The 12,704-nt window shown below is 49.1% G+C and overlaps 1 protein-coding gene across 1 annotated transcript in view; it reads left to right on the forward strand.

The window, feature by feature from the left end:
* Window positions 1-12,704, forward strand: part of LOC311237235 (phospholipid-transporting ATPase ID-like) — a gene marked incomplete at both ends in the record, with an annotated part of 87,215 nt that overhangs the window by 11,323 nt on the left and 63,188 nt on the right. Inside the window, 4 exons of the mRNA XM_084325042.1 lie at window positions 7,327-7,399; window positions 10,064-10,134; window positions 11,771-11,853; window positions 12,261-12,419. Coding sequence (XP_084181168.1) covers window positions 7,327-7,399; window positions 10,064-10,134; window positions 11,771-11,853; window positions 12,261-12,419 — 386 coding nt within the window. The remainder of the gene's footprint in view (window positions 1-7,326; window positions 7,400-10,063; window positions 10,135-11,770; window positions 11,854-12,260; window positions 12,420-12,704) is intronic.

A 12,704-nucleotide genomic window follows, 5' to 3' on the forward strand; every position in this document is an offset into this window, starting at 1 on the left:
GCGCAGTTCCCACTCGTCGTGATGAGGACCGCCCCGCGACATCACATCCGCGCCCACATTCTCCTTGCCAGGGATGTGGAGCGCCCTCAGACTGCGCAGATTGTGAGTGGGCGAGTTGTCTGAGGACCAGGAGGACCGCCTTCAATTCCAAGACATTGATGTGCAGGGCAGACCGGGCAGCATGGATCGTCCAGCTGCCCCCTACTGCGTTGGTCCGACACGTCCCCCCCCATCCCGTGAGGGAGGCGTCGGTGAAGACCGTGACGTGTGAACGCCTGCTGCCCATGGGGACCCCGTTGGTGAGGATACCAGTCCTCCTCCAGTGGGCGAGATCCCCCCGTATCGACAAGGGAACCGTCAACCGTTTCCACTTGCCCCTCACAGGGTCTATTTTCATACTGGAAAACCACCTCTGTATCCTCCTCATGAAGAGGAGGCCAAGAGGGACCATCAGCTTGTGTCACCTAGTTTGATGTCAGCTTCTCCCGTATCACGGCGGGGAACATTAAAACAGTGACCCAGCATTATAGCATTAGTGTTAGCAGCGCGCTCCAAGATCGCCTGGAAAACGTCCAACTCAGAGGGACGTTCACCCAGACATCCCGCCCCTGGCGCCGACACACAACTCGGTTGTCTAACATAACAACAAGCAGCATTACTAACACCAGCGTTAATGCCTGATGACACAGAGCCTACCTGTGTGCGAGTCAGCTCGATAGCCAAACCTTGCACGCTGTCCCTCGATCTGCTGCCACAAGACGAGGAAACACCAGGACAGACCCGACGTGCCGTTGGAACATGCCGAGAAGATTCCAGGGGTTGGCAAATCTCCGGCGAATACTCAACATTGCGCATTCTCTATACTTTTCATAACGCTAGTTCACAGGGTGCAAGCATCCACCATGATGGAAACGAAATAGAGGAAGGGCGAGTGGTGACCACGCCTTCTGCCTTATAGTACGGCATTGGGGCGGGGCCTGGTCAGATGCTGGGTGCATTTGTTTTTCGTTAATGAAGTACAGTAGGTACTGGAGATGAGGTACATCTCGATGGCGAAGAGCAGGACGCGATTCGCCAGTACGACTATATAACTGACTGGTGAGTTAGTTTATTCTACAGACTGTTAACTGATTAGTGAGTTCGTTTATTCTACAGACCGTTATCAGACTAGTGAGTTAGCTTATTCTGTAGACTGTTATCTGACTAGTGAGTTAGTTTATTCTACAGACTGTTATCAGATTAGTGAGTTAGTTTATTCTACAGACTGTTATCAGACTGGTGAGTTAGTTTATTCTACAGACTGTTATCAGACTAGTGAGTTAGTTTATTCTACAGACTGTTATCAGACTAGAGAGTTAGTTCATTCTACAGACTGTTATCTGACTAGTGAGTTAGTTTATTCTGCAGACTGTTATCTGACTAGTGAGTTAGTTTATTTTACATACTGTTATCTGACTAGTGAGTTAGTTTATTCTACAGACTGTTATCAGACCAGTGAGTTAGTTTATTCTACAGACTGTTATCTGACTAGTGAGTTAGTTTATTCTACAGACTGTTATCTGACTAGTGAGTTAGTTTATTCTGCAGACTGTTATCTGATTAGTGAGTTAGTTTATTCTACAGACTGTTATCAGACTAGTGAGTTAGTTTATTCTGCAGACTGTTATCTGATTAGTGAGTTAGTTTATTCTACAGACTGTTATCAGACTAGTGAGTTAGTTTATTCTGCAGACTGTTATCTGATTAGTGAGTTAGTTTATTCTACAGACTGTTATCGTTAGGTTATGACTATAACCAAGTTCTGTTAGTTAGGGGCGATGCTTGGCATCGCTACTGCACTATCTCGCGTACGTGCACGCGTACTGAATAAACCACAAATGTACCTCTAATACCAGTATTAGTCTGACCACACCCCTCATCAGCTTACCTTCATAAGCAGGTGTGTGGTCACCTGCTCTCCTCCTTCCCAAGCTTTCACCACAAGGTGAGGACAAGGGCTGCAGCGGCCGTCCGATGCCAAGCATCGCCCCTAACTAACAGAACTTGGTTATAGTCATAACCTAACGTTCTGTATCGTTAGTGGCTTAGCTTGGCATCGCTACTGCACAAGGGAGGCCAAGCGGAGCCACTTGGCTGACAAATACACCCCGCTGACAGCCCCCCAAAACCATCAGAACAGGGAGGGCCGAGCCCCCCCGACCCCCCCTAATGGAGGGTAGCCCCCCTATTAGGGACGTCACGGGAGGGCGACGGACCCGACCGTGCGAAGAGGCACTCAAGCAACTCAACGCACAGGGTGAGCAGACCGTGGCTTGACCCCACGACTACACACACGCACAACCCGCATGCCACCCGGGAACGAACGGAGGAACAACCTCGTTACTGCCCCCAGAATCACGGGGTCAAGGGCAAACCCAACCCCGTGGCAAGGCCGTAGCAGCGGAGCACGAAGGAAGACCCAGACCCACCAAAAGGACTGGACTCCCTAGAATGGGGGCCCGGAGAAGTCCATGATGCCAGCATCAAGACCCCACCAGGTGGGCACGTAGTGCCCCGCCCCCCACATCGCCAGCGTATTCGGACAAAGGCCCCTCAGTTACTGCACCTGGTATTCCCAGGCGGAACCAACCAGGCCAGAACCTGCCCAGCTTCCGAGATCGGACGAGATCGGGCGTGTTCAGGTCGGTATGGCCATAAGCTGAGCGGGCCCCGTCCCCCCAATAGTACACCGCCTGGCACACTGACCCTGCAGAACAGGCAGTCAGCATGGCCGTAAGCACACAAAAAAGGTTAACCAACGGAAGCAGGCAGCGCACCGGGGAAAAACCAGGCAACAGGCTGTTAACCCTAGCCTGGAGACTGCGGACGAGACAGGCGCCAGAGGGGACAGCTGAACACAGCCGCCCCGGCGGAAGGAGCGTAAGCTGGCGGTGTTGCATGACCAAGCCTCCATTTAACCACCCCCACCCAGAGGGGTCGAGGCAGAGAAGGCTGACACGATTGGCAGACGTCATGAACGTGCAGGGGCACCCTCAAACGGTGAACCCGGGAGTTGACACTGCTCCAACACACCAGGGAATCAACCACCTCGGTGTTACCCAATGCGGTGGTTGTTCCTATAACCCCTCAAGAAAAAACTCCAAAACACACCTGCGGGTATACACCGGCTATACCGCAGTACAAGTGTCTCAGTTTCCAAAAAGGGTTAACCCAGGCCTACGGGTCGCAAACATCACTTCGGACCGGGCCTGGCGGTACGGGAAGCACAGGGTCACCAGAGGAGGTCAAAAAACCACCCCCACAGGCCCCTCTTCGCCATGCGTGAGAGAGGAGCGAAAAATAATGGAGAACCAGCCCCTAAGCACACCGTACCTGGTATTCCCCGGCGGTCTCCCAACCAAGTACTACCCAGGACCAACCTGTGTAGCGGCCGAGATCCGACGAGATCGAGCGCGTACAGAATGGCATGGCTGTAAGCCATGACGACAGTGCTGAGTAAAAACATACCCAACCAGGGTCTCCATAGCGCTTAACCCTGTGACACCCAGACCGACCTGGCATTTTTCCCCCTGAAAAAAGCCCAAGTCCCTCAGGGTACCAGAACAGCAGATCTGCATCCCCGGCGGACAACGGGTTCAACTGATCTGGACCAGCGTGACCAGAACCAGTCCCGTGCCCTAACCACGCCGACATGCCTACTCCAGGAGAAGGGCAGATATGCGTGTTGATCTTAACATGAAAAGAAGGCGCCACCCAGACGTTCGGACGAACCGCGCCTGGTGGCCCACCCCAAGGGCGTGAGACCCCACTACATATGTTCAGATCCATCCCGTCATCATCCCCCAGACATGAACGAGAATCCGTCGACAACCCACCCAGGTCATGGGATGTGGTCGTCGGAAGAGGAAAAACCCCCATCTCAGTTGCTTTATAAAAACGCTGTTTCAACCACAAGCAACCAAGGCGTGCCAGTCAATCGCCTGTTTACAGCGAGCTAGCACTATACGTGCGTCGGGACACACCCCCATCAATGAACAGGCTATTTAGACCTGTCATTGAATCCCCAAGGCGCCCAGGGGAACGACAAGAGGGGTGTGACACTCCCTAACTCCAACACTTCTGGAATAGAAAGAAGGAAGCATCAACAGTATGTATCCCAGTCTACACAGCCGGGGTAAAAAATGTTCACATTTTTACATCCCACCACCCTCCCATAGGAAAGAGACGGGGATCCCCAGAGAGACTTCCCACGCGAGCTGTACAGATTGAAAAGAATATATTGCACCTCGAGCCATGTAAAAAACTGGTTTTAGGGCCTCCGGGGAAGAGGCACTGAACCCATACACACTCAATAAACGAATTGAATCGAATATACATACAATAGAAAAGGACCCTTCTAGAGGGTCCACTCACTTTGACAATCTGAGGAGGAAGGCTCTGTACTCTGATGGAGGCTTCCTCACATGGAAGAAGGAGTCCGAACTCACAGAAGGCCTGAATAGGCGCTTGGTGAGGAGGAGCCCTGACCACCCCCCCTGAAAACAGATCCATCACATGGACCTGAACAGCACACGGAAGTCCTACCAACAGAGACGCGCACGGTGACATACTCTATGGCGGGGGAATTCCTGCGGTGCACACGCCCAATATACCAGGCCGTGGGACCAGGAACTCCCTCCCCCCCCCCCGTAACGTGCCGAACCGCCACGTGACGGGAACCTTGAAGGACAGGGGGTGTACCCCTGACCGACAGAACAATGGGGAGAGGAAAGGTTACCAGTTCACCCCTTTACGACCCCACACCCATGATACGACGTAACGACAAAAAGAGAATATGACACAGTCATAGTCAGCTCTATGAAGCGTTTCACAGCTCCACACAGCGCATGAGCTAACCTGCTATCTGATTTTTACTAAGGAAAAACACAGAATAGAGAAGGCTCTAAGAACCCCGGTCCAACATACACATGTGCTTCTGTGGCCAGTACAACCCAGTTGTAGGTCACATGACACACACAACCCATCATCACCTACAAAAAATGGCAAAAAACACTCAACAGAGGAACGCCGTTTTTTTCACAATGAGAGAATACATCATTCTTGATTAGTATCGACCACAGGCCTTGCTAAGCACACATGACAGCAACCAAACCAATTTCCCTTTAGGAAATAAGTTTCTGCAGCAGATTTAGCACAACCTCAGCAATCAAGCTAAGAGTTACATCGTATCCCTACCACACAAAAGACACAATTAATGCACAACATGTCTGATAGGAGGTGATAAAGTCCCCAGGGAACCGGGGGGGAAAACACAATCCTCTTATTTTACCCTCAATACGGCCAGTTAAAACAGGAAAACCTGTTAATGTGTGAACTCACTGTTCATTGTCATTACAGTCTGAGAAAGAACATTCCTTTACTCACTTGTCACCAAGCATAGCTTCATAGGTTAGTTGCCTTAGTAGTGAGTACACGGTACACATAAACACCATGATGTTTCTCACACAACAACCAGATCAATACATCACGATCTGCACGGAGAAGCTAACTGCCAGTGACAAAAACAGCTCACACACAACCCGCAACGTATCCCAAATGCATTGCAACAACACACGTTTTGGGAAAAAACACCGTTATTCACAATACATTTAGCAAAGTAAAACCAGAAGACGTGTTATGAGGTCTGGCCAACCCCGTACCTACCCGGAACGCAGATCAGCGAAGTGCAGTCACAAGACACCGTAGAACACAACCGTCCTGTGTTGTTCGATCCGGGCAGCGTCGCCGCTCCACCAGTCGCTACAGTCCTCTTTGTTGACGCAATCCCCGTCTAGGCTCAGGCAGGGTCGACGAACATCCCCTGTCAAGGATGACGTCGTGGTCAAGAGTGTAAAACATGTTAAAATCAAAGCACGTTCAACAGAATAGCATCAAGCTAACGGCTGCTCCAACCGTTCGGGTGCTATTGCTTCCGCTCGCGAGACGCCGATCTAACGACGCACGCGATCAGAAGCGAGCTCCCGGCGGCGCGCGAGAAGCTAAGCTACCCCGCGCCAGGCCACTGACCGGCTAACCGTAAGCTATGAACATGTAAACAATGACATAACACTCACCCAGACAGGCCGCCGTTCTGAACCCTCCTCACTTTTTAAGAGAAAAGAGAAAACAAGACGTCAACACCGCTTCACAACGGTGACATTACCACGTCCGGCGGAATCAGCACAGTACCAACTGGCCTGTATAGCTGACTTTGAACATGAATCTGCCGCTATCGCACATTACATGCACATATCCCCTCGTGAAGGAATACTCTCATTTGGATATGAAAGATGGGGTCTTAACACGGTGACAGAGAGAATCCACTCGTCCAGAACACACAGGGATCACCAGTGTCAATGGTCGCGGCCCACTAGTTAAAACTATAATGGTCGCCAGACCAAGGCCTTCTGTCGCCTAGGCGGCTAAACAAAGGACCCGAGCCTGGGGCCGGTTTCCATAAACTTTGTCAAGTAGCCCCCATAGCACTAACAGACAAGTGGAGCCCGCCAGCAAACATTACTCACCCAACCTGGAACGCACCGCTCCTCACAACAGCGGCATGTCCGACAGTTCAGCTGTGGCCTGACAGGTTTCACCCCAACAAACACAGCAAGGAACTGCAGTTGAGAAGCATGCAGCGGCGTGCTCCCAATACGAAAACCGGTGGAGGGTTTTTAGAATGATCATCATCTTCTAGACACTCCAGTACGAAGACAATATCGCCGTATTTTCTCGAAAATAGTGAGAGAGAAAATAAAGATATGATGTCAACGTATCCTTGTTTCCCAAGCTGTTCCTAATCCAATTTCTTCCATCATGGTGTCAAGTGTGGGGATCTACCGAGGCACCTCTTCCTTGTGGTGAAAGCGAGAAGGAGGAGAGCAGGTGACCACACACCTGCTTATGAAGGTAAGCTGATGAGGGGTGTGGTCAGACTAATACTGGTATTAGAGGTACATTTGTGGTTTATTCAGTACGCGTGCACGTACGCGAGATAGTGCAGTAGCGATGCCAAGCTAAGCCACTAACGATACAGAACTGACTAGTGAGTTAGTTTATTCTGCAGACTGTTATCTGACTAGTGAGTTAGTTTATTCTACAGACTGTTATCTGACTAGTGAGTTAGTTTATTCTGCAGACTGTTATCTGATTAGTGAGTTAGTTTATTCTACAGACTGTTATCAGACTAGTGAGTTAGTTTATTCTATAGACTGTTATCAGACTAGTGGGTTAGTTTATTCTGCAGACTGACTAATGAGTTGGATTGTGTGTCTTTGTTCCCGGCAGACTGTGCAGTGAGAAGTGGATGAATGTCCAGGTTGGAGACATCATCAGGTTGGAGAATAATCAGTTTGTCACAGTAAGTATTAAGCTCTAGGAGATGATATCAGAGTGTAGTAGTAGGAATGATAATAACAATAATGATAATAATAATTCATTTGATTTATATTGTGCTTTTCTAGAACTCAGAGTCACTTTACACACTAAGGAGCGATGGTAGTGAGACAAACAAAAGACAAGCATACAGTAGCACTAACACACAAGGATGAACTGGGGGGCTAAGAGAGAGCAGTGGGGAACCCCCCCCCCCCCCCCCCCCCATCCATCCTGACATGATGTGTCTTCAGGGTTGAAAGCTGCTCTGAGTCTCTAATGTCTTGGAGAAGGGAGTTCCAGAGCCTGGGGAGCTGCCCTGGAGAAGAGCTCTGTCCCCAAAACTGAGAATGTTGGACTACAGAGAAGGCAAAATATGGATGTATTGATAACACATGACATTTTTCCGATATAATATGCATTTAATTGCTCCTGTAGCTCAATGTGTAGAGCAAGGCACTAACACTACCAGGGCTAGGGGTTCCATTCCCCCTGGGGTCACCAATGCTCCAGAATGTATGGACTCAGTGTGCTGTAAGGTAAATATATGGACTCAGTGTCCTGTAAGGTAAATATATGGACTCAGTGTCCTGTAAGGTAAATGTATGGACTCAGTGTCCTGTAAGGTAAATATATGGACTCAGTGTCCTGTAAGGTAAATATATGGACTCAGTGTCCTGTAAGGTAAATATATGGACTCAGTGTCCTGTAAGGTAAATATATGGACTCAGTGTCCTGTAAGGTAAATGTATGGACTCAGTGTCCTGTAAGGTAAATGTATGGATTATGTGTGCTATAAGGTAAGGAAATATCAGAAATAAAAAATGTATATTCAGTCACATCTTACCCAGCTTAAGCTAGTGTTAAATGCTGGCAAATCAAAGTTTATGCTCTTCTCAAATGGGAAGAGACTCCCAGCTGATCTTCCCACACTGGTTACTGCTGGAGGGACTGACATCGAAAGGGTTGCTTCCTACAAATATCTAGGCATTACAGTGGACGAGAACCTTACGTTTAAATCTCACATAGACAAACTTGTGTCAAAGCTGAAGCTTAAACTCGGCTTCTTTTTCAGAAACAGGTCCTGTTTTTCACTTAAAGTGAGAAGTCACCTGATCTCGACCACCTTCTTACCACTACTCGATTATGGTGACTTACTCTATATGTATGCACCTGATCAGTACCTTAGAAAGCTTGATACTGTGTACCATTCTGCCTTACGCTTTGTCACGGGATGTGGAAATCGAGTGCACCATTGCACCCTATATACCATTGCAAGTTATCCATCTCTACAAATACGACGATTTTCTCGATGGCTCTCTCTGGTGCACAAAGCTCTGCTTAAACTGGTTCCCTCGTACCTAAGTGTGCTTCTGTGCACAAAGCAATATAAGTATGCCCTTCGTTCTCAAGCTGTTCTAACACTGGAAGTTCCCCATATGAGAACTGAATTGGGAAAAAGGGCTTTTAAATATGCTGCTCCTTCATCTTGGAACAAGATACAGGAGGACCTAAAATTACCAGGACTGGTCACCCTCGGAGAATTCAAAGCCATTTTAAAATCCTACGAACTCAGTTCCCTTGGTCAGTGCAACTGTGTTTGATCATTTGCCTGTTTGATAACTTGCCTGAAATTGGAGCTTGATGTAAATGTTTTATCTGTATTTTATTGTGATGTTCTTTTTTATGTTGAAACTTTCTGCTGCCTTGCTTGGCCAGATCGCTCTTGAAAAAGAGATTTTAATCTCAATGATGCTTATCTGGTTAAATAAAGGATTTGATTGATTGATTGATATTGAATGGTTTGAATTGAATTGATTCTTAAATGCCCAAGATGGATCTGTTCATCTGCACCTTTCTCAGAGGATGTGTGAAGATTTCTTCTACACATTATTTCTAGCACAGCATCCCATATACTGAAATGTGCTTTGGATTAAAAACCTCCATTAAATGTCATAAGTTATGTAATGCAAATCTGTTATGGAGGACATCACAGTGATTAAAAAAAAAAAAAAAAAAATATTATCTTTTTCCCCCTCCTTCTTTTTTCCGATTTTTCTCCCATACCACTGTTAGTCGTTATGCCAATTCCCAACCCCCTTCCTGGTTGTTGCGCACTTTCCCCTACTGTTGGTCCGAGAGGCCGGAGACTGTCACATGCTTTCCTCCGATGCATGTGCAGCCTGGCCGCGCAGATTCTCACCGGGAGAGTGTAACGTGTGGAAGGTCGCACTACCTCTCTCCAGATCCTACCCTTGCTGAGCAGGCGCCCCGACCGAACTGTAGGGGTCGCTGTCCACAACGCCCAGGACCCACCCAGGGCTCCCCTCCCCCTAACTCAGCCAAACAAGTTAGTATAGCGATCAGCCCGAGCCAAGGCAATGCTGACTCTCCGGGAGTCGAGACCGCAGCCTCTTGCATTGGTGACGAGCACAATCTTCGCTACGCCACCTGACCGCCACAGTGATATTTCTTAATTAAAAGCATCAACACAACATTATGTAAAATATAAAACCCCAAGCGTGTCATTAAACAACCCCCATCAACAACACAACACAACACATAGTCAGCATGAGGACAGCATTTCTCTGTGTAATAATATATTTATTAAATGTGCAGAAGTGGACAGATTTGTGTTGTGTGTCTCCAGGCGGATCTGATGTTGCTGTCCAGCAGTGAACCTCTCAACCTGATCTATATAGAGACAGCAGAGCTGGATGGGTACGGACACTACATGCTCTAATACTGGGTAGTGTGTGTGTGTGTGTGTGTGTGTGTGTGTGTGTGTGTGTGTGTGTGTGTGTGTGTGTGTGTGTGTGTGTGTGTGTGCGCGTGTGCGCGTGTGTGTGCGTGTGTGGGTGCGCGTGTGTGTGTGCGTGTGTGCATATGTGTGTGTGTGTGTGCATGTGTGTCTGTCTGACTGATGAGTGACATTTTATAAAATTCTTCTTCAAATTCTCCTCTCCTCTCCTCTCCTCCTCTCTTCTCCTCTCCTCTCCTCTCCTCTCCTCTCCTCTCCTCTCCTCTCCTCCCCTCTCCTCCTCTCCTCTCCTCTCCTCTCCTCTCCTCTCCTCCTCTCTTCTCCTCTCCTCTCCTCTCCTCTCCTCTCCTCTCCTCTCCTCTCCTCTCCTCTCCTCTCCTCTCCTATCCTCTCCTCCTCTCTCCTCTCCTCTCCCCTCTTCTCTCCTCTTCTCTCCTCTTCTCTTCTCTTCTCTTCTCTCATCTTATCTCCTATTTGCTCCTCTTCTCTCCCCTCCTCTCCTCCTCTCCTCTCCCCTCCTCTGCTCTCCTCTTCTCTCCTCTTCTCTCTCTTCTCTTCTCTTCTGTTCTCTTCTCTCCTCTTCTCTCTCTTCTCTTCTCTTCTCTCTTCTCTCCTCTTCTCTCCTCTCCTCTTCTCTCTTCTCCTCTCCCCTCCTCTCCTCCTCTCCTCTTCTCTCTTCTCTTCTCTCTTCTCCTCTCCCCTCCTCTCCTCCTCTCCTCTTCTCTCTTCTCCTCTCCCCTCCTCTCCTCCTCTCCTCTTCTCTCTTCTCCTCTCCCCTCCTCTCCTCCTCTCCTCTTCTCTCTTGGATTCTTATTATATATTACTATTGTAATTATGCACATCGTTGCGGGCAAGACCCCCCGCATTTCATTGTATACTTGTATGCCGTGACAAATAAAACTCTTGTATCTCTTCTCCTCTCCCCTCCTCTCCTCTTCTCCTCTTCTCCTCTTCTCCTCTCCCCTCCTCTCCTCTTCTCTCTTCTCCTCTCCCCTCCTCTCCTCCTCTCCTCTTCTCTCTTCTCCTCTCCCCTCCTCTCCTCTTCTCCTCTTCTCTCTTCTCTCTTCTCCTCTCCCCTCCTCTCCTCCTCTCCTCGTCTCTCTTCTCCTCTCCCCTCCTCTCCTCTTCTCCTCTTCTCTCTTCTCCTCTCCCCTCCTCTCCTCTTCTCCTCTTCTCTCTTCTCCTCTCCCCTCCTAATTATGCACATAGTTGCGGGCAAGACCCCCCGCATTTCATTGTATACTTGTATGCCGTGACAAATAAAACTCTTGTATCTCTTCTCCTCTCCCCTCCCCTCCTCTCCTCTTCTCTCTTCTCCTCTCCCCTCCTCTCCTCCTCTCCTCTTCTCTCTTCTCCTCTCCCCTCCTCTCCTCCTCTCCTCTTCTCTCTTCTCCTCTCCCCTCCTCTCCTCCTCTCCTCGTCTCTCTTCTCCTCTCCCCTCCTCTCCTCTTCTCCTCTTCTCTCTTCTCCTCTCCCCTCCTCTCCTCTTCTCTCTTCTCCCCTCCTCTCCTCTTCTCTCTTCTCCTCTCCCCTCCTCTCCTCCTCTCCTCTTCTCTCTTCTCCTCTCCCCTCCTCTCCTCCTCTCCTCTTCTCCAGGGAGACCAATCTGAAGGTGAGACAGGCGCTGACAATAACAGGAGAGCTGGGAGACAGTATCGAGCATCTGGCTCGCTTCAATGGTACACACACACACACACACACACACACACACACGCACACACACACACACACACACACACACACACACACACACACACACACAGACACACACACACACACACACACACACACACACATACACACACACACACACACACACACACACACACACACACACACACACACACACACACACACACACACACACAGACACACACACACACACACACACACACACACACACACACACACACACACACACACACACACACACACACACACACACACACACACACACACACACACACACACACACACACACACACACACACACAGACACACAGACACACCCACCCACACACAGCATTGCAACAATAACCGGACAATAATCGATAATCTGTGACGGTGACCTTTTGACCCCGTCCAGGCGAGGTGCGCTGCGAGCCGCCCAACAACCGCCTGGACAAGTTCAAAGGGACGCTGAGTCTGGGCGCTCAGATGTACGCGCTGGACAACGACAAGGTGCTGCTGAGAGGCTGCACGCTGCGCAACACCGACTGGTGCTTCGGCCTCGTGCTGTTCGGAGGTAAGACACCTACTGGACCTCACGTTCACCTTCAAGTTCAAGTTAGAAGATAAAATGAAGCAAAGCAGAAATGTTGCTCTATTTATTTATATTTTTTTTATAAAGGAATGATATTTGCAAATGACCAAAAAGAGGAACGTTTTCTCATTGACTCCAATGCATTCAGCGTTTTCTTTCCTCTTCCTGTTTTCGCTTGTGACTTTTCACCTAGATCCCTGATTCGCAGATCCCCACGTGGGGTATCATTGGAAAGCCACTCTCATTGGCTACAACTAGGGATGCCCC

Source organism: Notolepis coatsorum, assembly GCF_963971535.1.
Source record: "Notolepis coatsorum genome assembly, chromosome: 11".
NCBI lineage: Eukaryota > Metazoa > Chordata > Actinopteri > Aulopiformes > Paralepididae > Notolepis > Notolepis coatsorum.